This window comes from Osmerus eperlanus, chromosome 14, assembly GCF_963692335.1.
Source record: "Osmerus eperlanus chromosome 14, fOsmEpe2.1, whole genome shotgun sequence".
NCBI lineage: Eukaryota > Metazoa > Chordata > Actinopteri > Osmeriformes > Osmeridae > Osmerus > Osmerus eperlanus.
In genome coordinates this window covers 9026593-9040913 of record NC_085031.1, presented here as the reverse complement: position 1 = coordinate 9040913, position 14321 = coordinate 9026593, and the positions used below count along the sequence as shown (strand labels likewise).

The 14321-nt window shown below is 43.1% G+C and overlaps 3 protein-coding genes across 3 annotated transcripts; all 3 read right to left on the bottom strand.

The window, feature by feature from the left end:
• Nucleotides 1–1511: 1511 nt before the first annotated feature.
• cnga1a (cyclic nucleotide gated channel subunit alpha 1a) lies at nt 1512–5724 on the bottom strand. Its single transcript, XM_062477405.1, is given in 9 exon segments — nt 1512–2774; nt 2935–3545; nt 3763–3869; nt 3977–4081; nt 4139–4300; nt 4401–4454; nt 4546–4608; nt 5107–5229; nt 5487–5724. Coding segments are annotated over 8 exon segments (2133 nt in total). The 5' UTR covers nt 5208–5229; nt 5487–5724; the 3' UTR covers nt 1512–1844.
• A 989-nt stretch (nt 5725–6713) lies between these two features.
• On the bottom strand, nt 6714–8986 carry enam (enamelin). The gene is made up of 7 exons (XM_062477384.1): nt 8925–8986; nt 8677–8739; nt 8489–8512; nt 8264–8338; nt 8037–8078; nt 7599–7676; nt 6714–7375 (listed from the first exon to the last, which is right to left on the bottom strand). Exons 2-7 carry the CDS (start codon nt 8731–8733, stop codon nt 6968–6970), a joined length of 684 nt encoding a protein of 227 aa, XP_062333368.1. The 5' UTR covers nt 8734–8739; nt 8925–8986; the 3' UTR covers nt 6714–6967.
• Nucleotides 8987–12421: 3435 nt separating this feature from the next.
• Nucleotides 12422–14075, bottom strand: scpp5 (secretory calcium-binding phosphoprotein 5). The gene is made up of 7 exons (XM_062477401.1): nt 14029–14075; nt 13884–13937; nt 13573–13602; nt 13415–13483; nt 13110–13193; nt 12836–12867; nt 12422–12732 (listed from the first exon to the last, which is right to left on the bottom strand). The coding sequence occupies exons 1-6, from the start codon at nt 14038–14040 to the stop codon at nt 12850–12852; spliced, it is 267 nt and encodes an 88-aa protein (XP_062333385.1). The 5' UTR covers nt 14041–14075; the 3' UTR covers nt 12422–12732; nt 12836–12849.
• Between the last annotated feature and the right edge of the window lie 246 nt (nt 14076–14321).

Genomic DNA, 14321 nt, shown 5'->3' with positions numbered 1-14321 from the left:
TTGACTACCACAACAGTAGAGCAGGTAGGTGGGCCACCAGCTCTGTTTAAAATACAATCGATTCAAGAAGCCAGCAGAGAAGCGCCTAGTTTGTTCCAACAAAATCAATAATACATCTCATATCTGAGAAAAGTGAAAAGGGGTTTTGTGAAGACAAAGAAGAAGAAGGAAATCTCAGATTCAAATCCATGTTTTAAGGTTTTCCGGTTACTTTAAATGAAAGCTTTTCACCAGAATACATACATGGATCAGATGGGGAGGTCTGATAGTGAGAAGGCCAGCACTGTCCTCTATTCCTCCTCTTTTTCAGTGGGAATGTAATCAGATAACTGTGTCTCTGGAGAGATAACTTTTTGTACTCCATAGAAAGACTCATGTTTGTCCTCCAGTCAAAGAAACACACGTGAGGGAGGAGGAAGTGGACTGAAGAATGGCATGCACGCCTGCATCTTTATTACCACACACAATTGGGGTAATGTCTGGAAACCTGCGGTTTGCATGGGTCTCCATGAAGAATGACAGGGCAATTGTGGACGAAGAGAGTGTAATTAATGAGATGTGTATTGGGCTTTTCCTGTGAAATTTTAAACATGACACAAAATTGAATGGCCTATGTCAAGGCTGTCATCCCCAGTAATTGTTTTCTAAATTGTATTCTCTCTTGCTCCAATCAACTGATCCCTCTCCAATCCCTCAACAATAAATCACAGAGAATTGCCAAAATGGAAGTGAGAGCGAGACACAACAATGGACACTATTACCATGAACGGAGCAAAAGAAGAAGCATCCTACAAGAAGCTTGAAATGCTGCCTTTCATCTTGAATTACAACACTCCTTTCAACTTGTCCTCTGGCACAAAGCGCATAGGGAGAATTTTACAGAACACAACAGCAGGGCCAGCAATCAGGAAAGATATGTATGAATTTTAAAAGGGAAGCTGAGATGAGAACCTGACAGGAAAAGGTCTGAAGTGTTATCTTTGAGACCGCCGATCTGAATAGCCCATGACGCACAATGCCTTTCAATACTGAAGGCTCAGATAACATGGGACTGACTGATTTTGACAGAGAAGAGTGTATGTCTGTGTGTGGTTCACTGACAAAACAGGGTTATAAAGGTAAAGGACAAAACAGATTGCTCAAGGTAAAATGTCCCCGATCTAGCCTTGGGTATGACATCTCATTGTACAGTACAGGCTGCTATGAGCACAAAATAGAACATATGACAATGTGTTTAGTTTGATCAATACTCTAGTTGTGCTTCATTGTACTACTTGATAACATTTCCAGCATGCAACACTTATCAATAAAACCGAGAGGATGAAAATAAAGCTGCCCTCTACCACAACCCTGTGGAAGAACACATGTACTGCATGATAGAGTTGCATCATCAGAAGAGTGGGTCTGTCACTGTTTGCATGGCACAGTGATTACTGAGCTGGGATTTACACAGATTCACACACAGATCAAGCATGATTAATTTGAACAAAAACAGAGAACAAAAAACAAAAATGTTTCAGTTTTTAATCGAATGATGGCATTTCCCAAGTTGTACTCCACATCTTCTACAATACAGAAAATCATTTTACATAAATGAACAATATTCCCCACCACTGTTGTATTGGTTTACATTTATCTATCTACTGGAAGGATTCTTTCTGACTCTCATCTGACTTTCTGGTGTTTTTCAGTCTCTGTCTTACTCCATTGTCCGATGGAAGACACTCTTACAAAGAAAGTCAGCTATATTCCCTGTTGACATAGATTTATTTTTGTCTTACAAAGTTCTATTCAGGATAGAAAGAAGATTGATACTTCCTTCCCCCAAAAATTCTTCCTTTCTTCTACTTCTCCTCTGTTTTTTTCTCCTCTTAATCTTTTTTTGCCTCTTCCTTCTCATCCATCTCCTCTTCTTTTTTCTCCTCTTCTGCCTCTCCTTCCTTTTTCTCCTCCACAACTCCTTCCTCTTTTTTCTCTTCCTCCGCCTCTGCTTTTGTCTCCTCCCCTTCCCCTTGCTCGTCCTCCTCCTCCGCCTCCTCTCCGGTCAGTCGCTCCATCATGGCGATGCGATCCACGAGGGCCTGGTCTGTGATGGTGTAGTCTCCCAGCAGCTTTTTCAGCTTCATCTGCATCAGCTCCATGGTGCTGTACATGCGGTCGACCTTCTCCTCCAGGTCCTTAGTGTCGGGCATGATGTTGGATGGGTCCAGATCCAGGAGGCCGTCCTTTAGCAGGATCTGTCTGCCCTTGTCCTCCAGAATGACCTTTGCCTCCGGGTACTCCGTCATGGCCTCCATCAGGTCATCTTTGGACAGGATGAAGAGGTCAGAGTAGCCAATGCTCCGGATGTTGGCAGTCCTCCGGTTCCCTGCCTTGCTGCCCTTGATGTTGAGGATGCTGATCTCGCCAAAGACACTTCCGTCGCCCAGGACGACGAACTGTGTGACGCCGTCGTCGGCCACGACCGCCAGCTTGCCCTCCTTGATGATGTACATCTCGCGTCCGATGTCACCCTTCTTACAGATGAAGTCCCCCGGGCTGAACACCTGGGGTCGCAGTTTCAACACCAGCTCAATCAGCAGGCCCGCTTCGCAGTCGGCAAAGATGCGCACCTTCTTCAGCGTATCCAGGTGGACGTTGATGGCGATTTCTGCCCTCAGCTTGTCTGGCAGGTACCTCAACACCTCCCTCTCGTTCTGAGCCTTCCCATTGTTCCACAGGTAGTCAAACCACTTAATGACACGGTCCTCCAGTTCCTTACTGACCTTACGCACCTGTCAGGAAACAGATAGTATTCAGGTTGCTTCAGGTTTCATACATCGTATTCATACAATACTGACATACCAACATGGAATGCACATGTGCCATTAATATTAGGCGTCGAGTTGAAATCGTATCCATGGTGACAACGGAGGTAGCCCTGTCTCATCCCACCTGCATGTATTGCTTGATGTTGTCGATGCGGGACTGGAACTGGGTCTGGGCAGCGTTCATGTTGGTGATCATGGAGCCGATGTTGCCCACGATGGTGGCGAAGATCAGGACCCCAACCAAGAAGTCCACCACGTGGAACAGGAACTCGGAGTCCAGGGCCGGGGACGGCGTCTCCCCGATGGTGGTCAGCGTCAGGGTGGACCAGTAGAGGCTGAAGGCATATTTCCTCATGGGCTCCCCGAACTCCGGCTCGTCTGGGTCATCCAGGGCAGGGTAGACCCAGGCGTCCGATCCGAAGCCGATGGACTTGGAGAAGGAATAATAGAGGCAGGCGTTCCAGTGGATGATGATGATGATGTACATGACCAGGTTGGAGATACGGAAGATGTTGGGGTAGTTGGTCTTGGTCTCGGTACGGGTAAAGAATTCCATCATGCGGTTGATGCGCAGCAACTTGTTGATGCGGATCTCCGGGTAGTCCAGCCCCAGGTACAAGTAGAAGACATCTGTGGGGAGCATGGACACAACATCCACACGGAACTGTAGGCTGCTGAAGTAGCGCTGACGCAGCAGCTTCTTATCCTTCACCAGAAGGCCTTGTTCCAGGTAACCTGAGAACACAAAAGTCAGGGTCACACACAAAATCGACAGCTTCAACGCACATGAGGTTGAAGGAATCAATAAACTCTGTGATTCTAAGGTACTGATCACTGCACAGCTTTTTAGAATAAGTTCAATACAGGCACCGTGATGTTTGGACATTTTATATTGAAACAGAATCCAGACTGGTTTTAAAATCTGCGATGGGACAGTGCTTTTCCCCCTCACCTGTCCTGGCCCTGAAGGCCATGTCAGCCAGGTACAGGACATCAGAGCAGTAGTCCAGAATCATCCAGGTGAGAAGGTAGTCATGCTGGAGTTCCTCAAAACAGGCCCTTGAAGAGAGAAACACTAGTATGATTGGAGTGGTGTAGACAAGCACATGCTTACACCTTTACCAGTCATGTTAGATATGCGTGCTTTCAATAATTTAAGAGGCTACCTTGCAATAATCATTGTCCAGTTGTACATGACTGGCATTGCGATGACAAATAGCCAGTTGTAGTACAAACTGCCTGCAGGGTTAATGACAAACACCTCCTTGGGCCTGCCAGAAAAGAGCACTGAATTATGGAAAACGATTTATATATGGTGTCAATATAACACTGATGTGTTCATATGCTACACATACTTCGCCTTTTCCTTCTCTCTTTCCTTCTCCTTTTCCTTCTCTCTTTCCTTCTCCTTTTCCTTCTCTTGCTCCTTTTCTCTTTCCTTTTCCTCTTTTTCCTTTTTCTCCTTTTTCTTCTCTTTCTTCTCCTTCTTCCTGAGAAAACCATTGAGACACATGTGAATGGGTCACAGCATCACATGTATTTAAATGTTAAACTAAGTTGTTGATAAAGTAATCAGAAATAGCCTGTTACTCTTTTTTCTCCTTTTTTTCTTTCTTCTCTTTTTTCTTCTTTGTTTTCTCTTCTCTGGGGAAAGTACATTGAAATCGGTTTAAATGAAGCTTACTCATGAAATGTTTAAATGTATCATCATTATATTATAACATACTGTACATACCCCTCATTGTTATTGCTGTTGTTGACATTGAACAGACGACCTGGGCCAGGAGGCTGCGGATCTCTGAAAAACAACAATTTCTAACTGAATCCTGAAACATATAACTGAAATGTAACAATAAAAGAACATTCTGTAACATTCGTAATCAGACCAAGGGTGAAGGATTGGTTTGAAAAATTGGAGGGAGTGGTATTTCTAGGATGCCTCCGGCACCACCTGCAAGGGGGCCAGCACCAATTGGGGGCACCCCACCCCACCCCCACCCCACCCCCACCCCACCCCCACCCCACCCCCACCTGGACTAAAAATATCTAAATACAGTAGATTCCTTTAGAGTTTTCGCCTAGGACACCAAGTGGTCCAAAAACACCCCTGATTGGTTGGTTCAAAAATTGCAATCATCCTATATGTGAACAGAAACCCTGCCCTGCGGCAAATTTTGGGGAGGGGACATTGAAATGGTCACTTGACATTGGTAGGGACGTGTGTGACCACTAAACCTCCACCTATGGTCTTGACCATGTAGAATGAGAGTGTGTGTCCTGGTGTGTTGTTGTTTACACATCATCCTCCGTGCTGTCCCCCTCTGTGTCAGTGTTCATCTCTGAGGTGACACGAGACGACACAGACAGGTAGCGCCTGGTGCTCGATGTGGTTGCCATGACTGCAGATTTACGATCCAGCCTTCCAAATATAAACGTAACAAGTTCTGTTCAATCAAACCCAGCAGTATCTCAGACATTTTGAAACCACTTCCAAACACTGCAATAGTATGATAATGTACTCTACAGGATAATCAAGCCAATTACTATCAAGGAATAACCACTCACCAAGCTTCCCACATGAAAATGAACAAATACAGAAGTCATTGTTGATGCACATCACATAATTGCACAGAAACAACTTTTTCTTAACTCTAACCAATGATGTAGAATACTCACCTTTATTTAACGTATTGTACGGTCCATAGTCCTTCAGCTAGGCAATCTTAGAAAATGACCTTTGTGTACCAACTCTAAACACAATCCAAAAAAACATTCACAGCCCCAATTAGATGATCATATCATAATAAAAATACGTCCTTTCTTCCAAGCATTGTGTAATATAGTGTCGTAGAGACACATCTGACCCTGACCAACATAAGTAGATTAGAGAGTGCTCATATCCTCCTACACCCTCCTCTGGTACTAGAGAGAGCCATTACACACTGCTAGTGGGAGCAAATCATTTGACTCATTTTAAATGTGACTGTGGATACACTGAACAGGTCATTCATCCAAAATATATAATTTATCTTTCCTGGGAATGAATTACATTTCAGAGCAAATCCTATTGCAGACATATTAAAACCTGTTCCCATGCTCATTATTATTTTATTCCAGTATTGTGTTGTCACAATTTGGTCAAAGTGATAGTTTCACTTTAAAAGTAATATTTATATGTATATTTCCTGGGAATTAATAAAGTAGAAAATATGACTTATTACTTTCTTGAAGACCTATTGAACCCTGTTCCCATGCTTATTATGTTATTCCAGTGTTTCTGTCATATCTTGGTCAAAGGGGTACTTTTGTTCAACATCAACATCTTACTCAACCTCTTGAATTGAATTCACCCTCTTATCCAACATCTAAAGCTATAAAATGAGAGTATGCTCTAGGAAGTGTGTATTCGAGTCATTATCAAGACCTCCAAAATTATGAGAGAAGAGTATAGAAAATGCTCTCTGAGCCAGGTGTGTCTGCAGCATCACCTCATCTGTGTGCTAGCTCACCTAGAGTTCTTTACCAGGAGTAGAACAGATGAAGATTAATCCCCTGTGAGGGCCGGCTTTGCTCCACTGCCACCCCCTCTGCCTTGTCAGCAACCTCTCATATCCCTCTGATCCTATTAAAACAAGCCAGACAAGTTGTTCAGCCTTTACCCACTTGTTGGAGATCAGATTACACCACCATAATGTGTACTACCATCAGTAATGGGATTAAATAAGATCTGAACCTAAATCTGTGGTTAGAGGCAACTATGAATGCATAGACAGTGCACTCTATGGCTTCCTTGTTGAACGACATGGAGGAGTTGTAAAGCCACAGGTTTCAAACCTGAGAACCAGATTTGATGTTTAGGAGGTGTCAGATGAGAGTTAATAAAAACCAAGATCAGATGCAGTATCTCAGCAAGATTTATTTTATTAAGAATGAAAAAAGAACACAAGATAAAGACTGAATCAGTGGTGTTTGACAAAGACAGTCCAGGCTCATTCTTTCCACACAGACCAATTTCAAAACAAATATATTTTCCTCCCCAGCAGAAGTAGCCGGGACACACAAACATCTCCTTCCTCCAAACCCTTTTTTTCACTGATGATTTTGATTGTCGTCATGACTTCATCAGGGAAGCACACCCAGGTTGGAAACTGTGGCAATTACACCAATGCAGGGGTGTCCACCGCCAGCACGGTGGTGTCGATATCCACGGCAATTGGTGACCCCTGTGGGACGAGGGCTGGATCGAAGGAGGCGGCGGCCGCGGCGGCGAAGTCGACAGCATCAGCGGTGGCGGCATCCACGGCGGCGCCGATGTCAGCGCCGGCGGGGACGGCAACGGCAATGTCCATGGAGACCTCAGGGAGAGCGGGCACCACATCCACGGGAGCTGCGGCCTCCGGGACGGCGGCTTCTGCGGCGGGCTCGGCCTCCGCCGCAGCGGGCTCTGCCTCGGCTTCGGCAGCCTCTGCCTCTGCGCCAGCGGCATCCTCTCCCACCTCGTCAGAGTTCAGGGGGGCAGCTGGGGCTGCGCCCGCTGGTAAGCCATACCCATAGGCATACTGGGGCTGGAGAACAGATACGGAAGGCATGAGAAGAGATGCGTGAGCGCCCCCGCGCACACACACGTCCACATTCAGCACACAGGTGCACACATTCATACGGACACACGCTCCTTCCTCCCTTAAAGCAGGATGAGGACCATCCTGATGTACCGCTTTAGAAATGTCGTCAACGGGCCTAATTCATCTCATCAAGTGGAATGTAACCCTGTGAGAAGAGCGCACTCACCGCTCCCTCCTCGTCGGACCCGGCTGGCATGGGAGGCGGCATGAAGAAGCTGGGCGGCGGAGCTGCTGCTGCGTTCCCCTGCAGGAGAGACACCGTGATCAAGCCCCCCTTTTCAACCTCCAACACTGTTCACACTGTAAGGACACATCGTGCTGCATGTGCTCTAGAAGGTCGGCCCCTGCCAACGCTCCTATACTTTCATGAATGAAGAAAAAGCTTTTGGATTCATGGACACATTGTACTGAGTTTGCTTTAGATTATGGAATTGCTTTAACAGTACCTTTGAGTAATGGAAATCTTCCAAGAAATATAATGGTAATCTTACCAAGAAAATACAAAACTAAAAGGGGTAGGTTTTATAAAGTTCTGTGGCAAAAGTGTGTAATGTGGTCTTTTGTTCTATGCTTCTTTTGTGAAAGGAAGTAAGAGGTTTCTCACGGGAACAGCAGGGAAGGCAGGGTTTCCTGCAGCTCCAACACCCTACAGGAAACAACAATACATATTATGAACACTTCATCTGTGTTGCGTCTTTCAACAAGATACATGTTGTGTTATCTCTGTCCATTTAATGAACCCCCTGGACACTCACACGTTCCACACAAGTCAAGTGTCTTAACTGTTCAAGTTCTTAAACGGAAGAAAAAAAAACGTGGAGGACGTCTAACCTGTTGCTGAAGGGAACCGTACATTCTGTAGAACTCCATCATCCTCAGAGCCATGTTGGCATGTGCTGCAACCTGCTGGAAAAACCCAGAAGGCATGACAGCAGACATGTAATTAAGGCTATTGAGTCATTTTTGACATAAGAATATCATAACTGAGACAGTTTGGCATATAGTGCTGGGAGGTGAGCGGGAGGGATTTCTGCACAGGAAAGCTTTATTTTTTACCTCATTGCTTCCGCTTTCAGGAGCCTAGTAAAACAGGGAATTGGTTTGATTCAGCAGATGTAACAGCTGAGTAACATATAGGACATTGTGTGGAATTGGAAAGAGGTGGTCTTACTTTGAGCTGAATATATATACAATATATACAATGTATACAGTTAAACTTCTAAAAGGGTTGCCACAATACTTACAGGTGCAGCAAAGGTTGAGCCCAACAAGCACATCAGGAACACCACTGGTTTCATCATGATGATCTTAAAAAAAAAGACTAATAATTATATTTGCACATTTAAACAGATTTATTCCACCCCAATGTACAGTACAGTACAGTATGAAATATCATTGAACCCCAGTCGACTCAATTGGGTTAATAATAGGTTCAAAGTACTGAACACAAGTTTAAGCATCAGTCAAAAGAATATGGGATGACAATTCTCACCTTTTTCTTGGTAGTAAGAGCAGCTGCAGAGGTCTCTGGCTGTAGAGAAGAAGTGAACTATTTCTTGTCTCTGTATAGTTGCCATTTTATACTGCTCTACCATCGTGAGACAGCCAATCACATCATTGTGTTCCAGTGACATGTGCAAGCCTCTGTTGTTTGATGAAATGTCCTTAGTCTTCAAAAGTAAGGCAAGATGTGAAGCCTTAATGCCCCCCATTATGTTTAATTACACACAAGAATGCTTACTGTAGCACATACCCTCCCGCCCGCCCCCCCCTGCCCCCACCTGCCCCCCCCCCCCTGCCTCCCCCGGCCACTCACACCTGAGGTCCTCTCTACCTCACGCCCCCCCTCCCCTCCCCAAAAGTCAACCCCTCCCAAAAAAAGCCTGAGCTGTTGCATTGACTTATTGCCTGATGGCTATGTGACTGATGTGTGTTGTTGGAATTGGAAGCAGCCAGACAATTTAGGGCAAGAATGTCTCAAAGTTCTCAACACAGACTAACAGCTTAACCCCACCCCCCCATACTGGCGTCTAGGTTTGGGTTTTCTAGCCCGCTGGTTCGTTTGGGCTTGTTCGATGGGTATCGCTACTGCCCCAGGTGATATGGAATGTTGGAAGCAGGTTGGGTGGTTCTGAGGTTCCAGATCAGATAAACAATGAAAGAATGAGTTCCATAATTTCAAACCAGGAACAATATTCTTAATTGTTCCTCTGCCACTTCAGAAAATGCTGTGCTCAGTGTTTTCGGTGGAGGATAGATTAGCATCTTATCAGATATTCTGAAACCTCATGAGACTTTATTATCAGTAATTATGATCATCATATTGGCATCTCTCAGTTTTCTGCTTTTCGTCTGACAAGCAGATGTTGTCTCATTGTCTTAAGGTTAGTTGGTCATGACAGCTCAGCCTTAAATGGTGCTCCCTTTGTATATCTGTACTTTGTACTCCAAGCTTAAGGAGAGTAAATTCAAATTAACAAATGGGGCTTAATCTTTTGCATTTAAGTGTCAGGTGGCTTAGCAACAGTATGGCTGTGTTCTCCAACAGGATTTAAAGAAATGGCAAGGTTCACATTTATAGGGGCTCCTTAGGTTACTAGCCAAATTAAGAACATTCACTGTAGCTTTTCATTGCATATATACCTACATGGCTGTCATCGTGTACAAACCCTTACTGTAAGATAACAGTAAACACTGTAGTGAAATAAAAATAGGATATGCACAATACATGTCTTATCAACACAGAGGTTTTGGTTTAAACTTCAAGTCTTGCAATGTCAGCAAGGAATCCATAACACAGGATTTGAACCTATCATTTTCTTAATTCATTCAAAACTATTGTGGGATATGTGATTCTCGTTGATGACTATATGAACTTGCTGACATGATACAATATAATGCAGATTTTGTTTGCTGTCTCATCGTTACTGGATGAAATTGAAACCCAATCATTTAGATAAATAGGAGTGTGTTCCACAGACTTCATCAACAGAATCTTTTCAGTGAACATCTCACAGGTACTGTATGTTCTGTAACTACTAATCTGGATTTTAGGAGTGTTTGGAAGTCTGATTATAGTAAGGTTCTTTTGTTCAGAAATTACATTTTTGCCACATATTTTACATGGCATTTTGTTTTGCAACAGTATACAACAAGTTGTTCTCTTGACATTAATCAGATGTCCTTCCCATTTGTAGAATCAATCATCAAGTCACCATGAAGTCTTTCATCGCAGTTCTTCTGGCATGCATTGCTGGCATAGCACTCAGTGTCCCTGTAAGTACAAGTAGATTATTCTACAGTAGAACGTTTGTAAAGTCTAATGGAGTGTATGGATAATCACATTTGGTGTGCCTACTTCTTTTCCTAGGCCAGGCATTACAGAGGATTTGAGCGCTACGTGGTACCACAGACTCAAGTAAGTCACACTGGAACTAAGCTACACACAATATTTATGTAAAATTAAGTTACTTCATCTAATGCTAGGATTTAGACCTTACAGTTGAAACTGCAAAAGAGAAAAACAAAACAAAAACAAAGGTAATATTCAAGCCTGCACTTCTTCATCACATTAACACAGTCATGTTGACCTTCATTTCACATTTAGCAAGCAGTACCTGGGAATCTAGCACAGTACGAGTTGGAATTTGTGAGTATCACATGACATTATTATAAATCAGATGACATTCTACAGAACCTTACATCTATCTTTCTTTCATCCTCCATTTCAGCTCCTTCCTTTCGGAGGCCAGCAGCAGCCTAACATCGTAAGTGTGTTGTTGATGAAAAGAGTTACAGTTAAAATTTGAAGAGTAAGTGATTGTATTAGTTTTTTTATGTTTCTCCTCTTGTTTGACAGGGCTTCCCATCCCAAGGCTTCATCAGACAGGAAGTGCCTCATCTACCTGGAAGAGCTAGCTATGAGCTGGTAAGATAGGCCCCTGACCTGGTAGAGAACCAATAAAATATACAGAGTAATTTGTAATCCACTATGGGGAGAGTTGTTATTGTTGGTGATGTGGGTTTTACTCGACAAATCTTTTCTCCATTCCCTCCCACAGATCTTTCCATTTGGTGGCAGACAGGCTATAGTTCCAATGGCCCCTGTGGCTCCAGAAGCTCATGTAAGTTAACTGACAATTACAGACTCTGCATGTGGATAAGGATAACTGAGTCTCGTGTGCTGAACCTTTCCTCTAGGAAAGATGAAAGACCCATTGTGTAAATTAGAAAATCTATGAATGTTTGATAGTATTGTTTTGGCTAATATGGAATGGGAGTTTTGGACCAAACGGATGGATTGGTTGGCTTTGAATTTTGACTGAAGGGAGGACTTTGACTAGGGCTGGTACACACACACACACACACATAAATGGGGTAGAAAGATGGCGCCTGCTGTCTATCTGTCTCTCTTTGAAGAGAGACCAAGTGAGAGAGCTTGTTGTCACTAAGGACGTGTTGTTACAGGCCCCGGCCCCTGCAGGAGAAGACGAGGACCAGGATGACTAGATCACAACAGTATTCTGTCTGCAAAGGTATGACACTGGATGTATCTATGTGATACCTACTTAAAGACCGGATTGGAACCTCCCCATTAATGTTTACTGTTTCTATCAGCATTCAAGGGAACCTTAAGGCTAGTTTCATTTTGATGAAAAACATGTTAACATTTGGTTTCTGTTGCAGGAAAATCCATGGAATACGGCTTCCAAGAGCCAAAAAGCCATTATATTAAATCTGTTTTTTTGCTTGCTTTTGCTTTTAGTTAGCTAGTTCTTTAAGTACTGTACTGTAACAACCCCCTGCTATACAAATCATGTACGAGATATGAGTAAGAGATTTGATATTTCCACTCAAGCAATGTTACTGTTACAGTCGGTTTTACCACACTTCATCAACCATAACGCTACTGCATGAAATAAACGTTTACATCATCTACAAGACGGTCCGTGTCAATGATATTAAAACAAATGAAAAAGACAGCTGGAATGGTTGCTTGTAAACATTTTAATTGCCTTCATTACTAATAGGGGAACATTTAAATGCAGCACACAGCAGAAACCACTACTTACAATACAATACATAAGACACACTGTGTTCTACTGTGCAGTATATCAGTTCTCTATCCTTGTATGAAATCAGATTACTCCTACACAGAATAAATTATACAGCCTATCAATGCAGCTGACTCTACATTATTACTCCATCCATAGACATTTTGCAAACAGATGCATGAGAAACAAACACATATCTAGATGACTCGTCTCTTTCTAGCGCTGCACTCTGGATCCTGCGAGTCACTACAAGAACAAATGAAAGAATGTGGTTGTTAGTTCCCAGGGGCTTTTGGGATGTTACTGTCATGTTACTTCAATTTGTATGTGAAGTGTAATTCGATTTGACTTACAATTCATTCCCTACGGATGCATAGGCACCTGTATAGTGTCGAAAATGTTATTGTTAAATTGAGCAACATTTGTCATGTGACCTTTGATGAGAGATGTTCTACAGCTATTCATTTGACCGTGTTGAAGAATGTGTTCATTTTTGCTGAGTGAGTTCTGTAACATCTGTACAGCATGCATAAATGTCAAGTATTTTTCCTTTGTAGATTGACATATACAGGACATATGGACATAACATTGACCACAGGTACTGCAAGTACATTTGATCCTACCTGGCCTCTCCGTTGTGGCTGTTCCTGCTGGGCTGGCTGCAAAGGATCTTGGGCATGAGGAAGTCTGGCCTCATAGGGCGGCACCTGCAAACAGCAGAGTACACATGGGTCTGAGGACACTTTGAATCCCCTAAAAACGCTATCTTCCTTTCTCTGTTCCTTGGAAATTTCTGATCTGATAAAACTCCCCAGTTTAGTTATGTATGTCAAATGTTTTGTTTCATTTGTGACAAGACTGGGTGGGAGTACTGTAAGTTGTATTGTCATTTACAAATAAGATTATTGCAAAAACGGGTAAGACTTACTATGGGATCTTGCTGGGGCACGGTTTGGGGAGAGTTATCATAAGGGAACAGCTGTGGGATGTTAGGCATCTGAAGAAGATAAGGAGCTCATATTTAGATATTAAAATTTGAAGATATTGAAATTAGGTTATAAATATGTCTTGAATTCAAACACTCACTTGCTGTTGTGTGAAGTCAAAGGGGTAGTACTGAAAAATTAAGAGAAAAAATAATAATTATAATGTTAAACCTCGTTCCACATCATGCACCACATCATGATCAGTACCGCAGTAAGACATCACAGTGGTTGTTTAATTTTCACACACACACCCAGCCGAGCTGCAACCCACTTAACATCACACAACTGTAGCTGTCCGCTGTGACTGAACACATCTTCATCGGTGCCTGTGGTTTTAACTTCCCCTGTAATTGAAGAGGTTCACTCCATCTTACACCATATAATTCTGCGTTGAGAACAAGAAACACTTACAATTTCCACACTTTTTCGACCCGGTGCCTTAGGTACTGAGTACTTGAGAAAAGCCTGAGAAGGAAAGGATGGCAGACAGAGAAATACAGAAGATTAAAATCTTTAATAAAATAAAAAATAGAACCAACAGTTAACAGCTACACACCTGTCCATTCATTTGTCCACCTGTAGATCCAGGGAATCTGCCTGGAAACACCTGTTTGGAGAGAGCTTGATTCAATGACCAAGTTTGCATGCCAATCTCATTTGATGGTTCAGTGTAACTAATCATTACATAGCCCAATTAACTTTTATGTTATTGGATGAGGGGTATCCTACAGCAATTCATATCTGCAAACCTCTCATTTTAGAGGAATGATTGCCAGTCAACCTCATCTAGTCAAAGTTGAATCAACAGAATAGACAGGGCCCATGGAGTAGAGCTTATACTGTATGTGC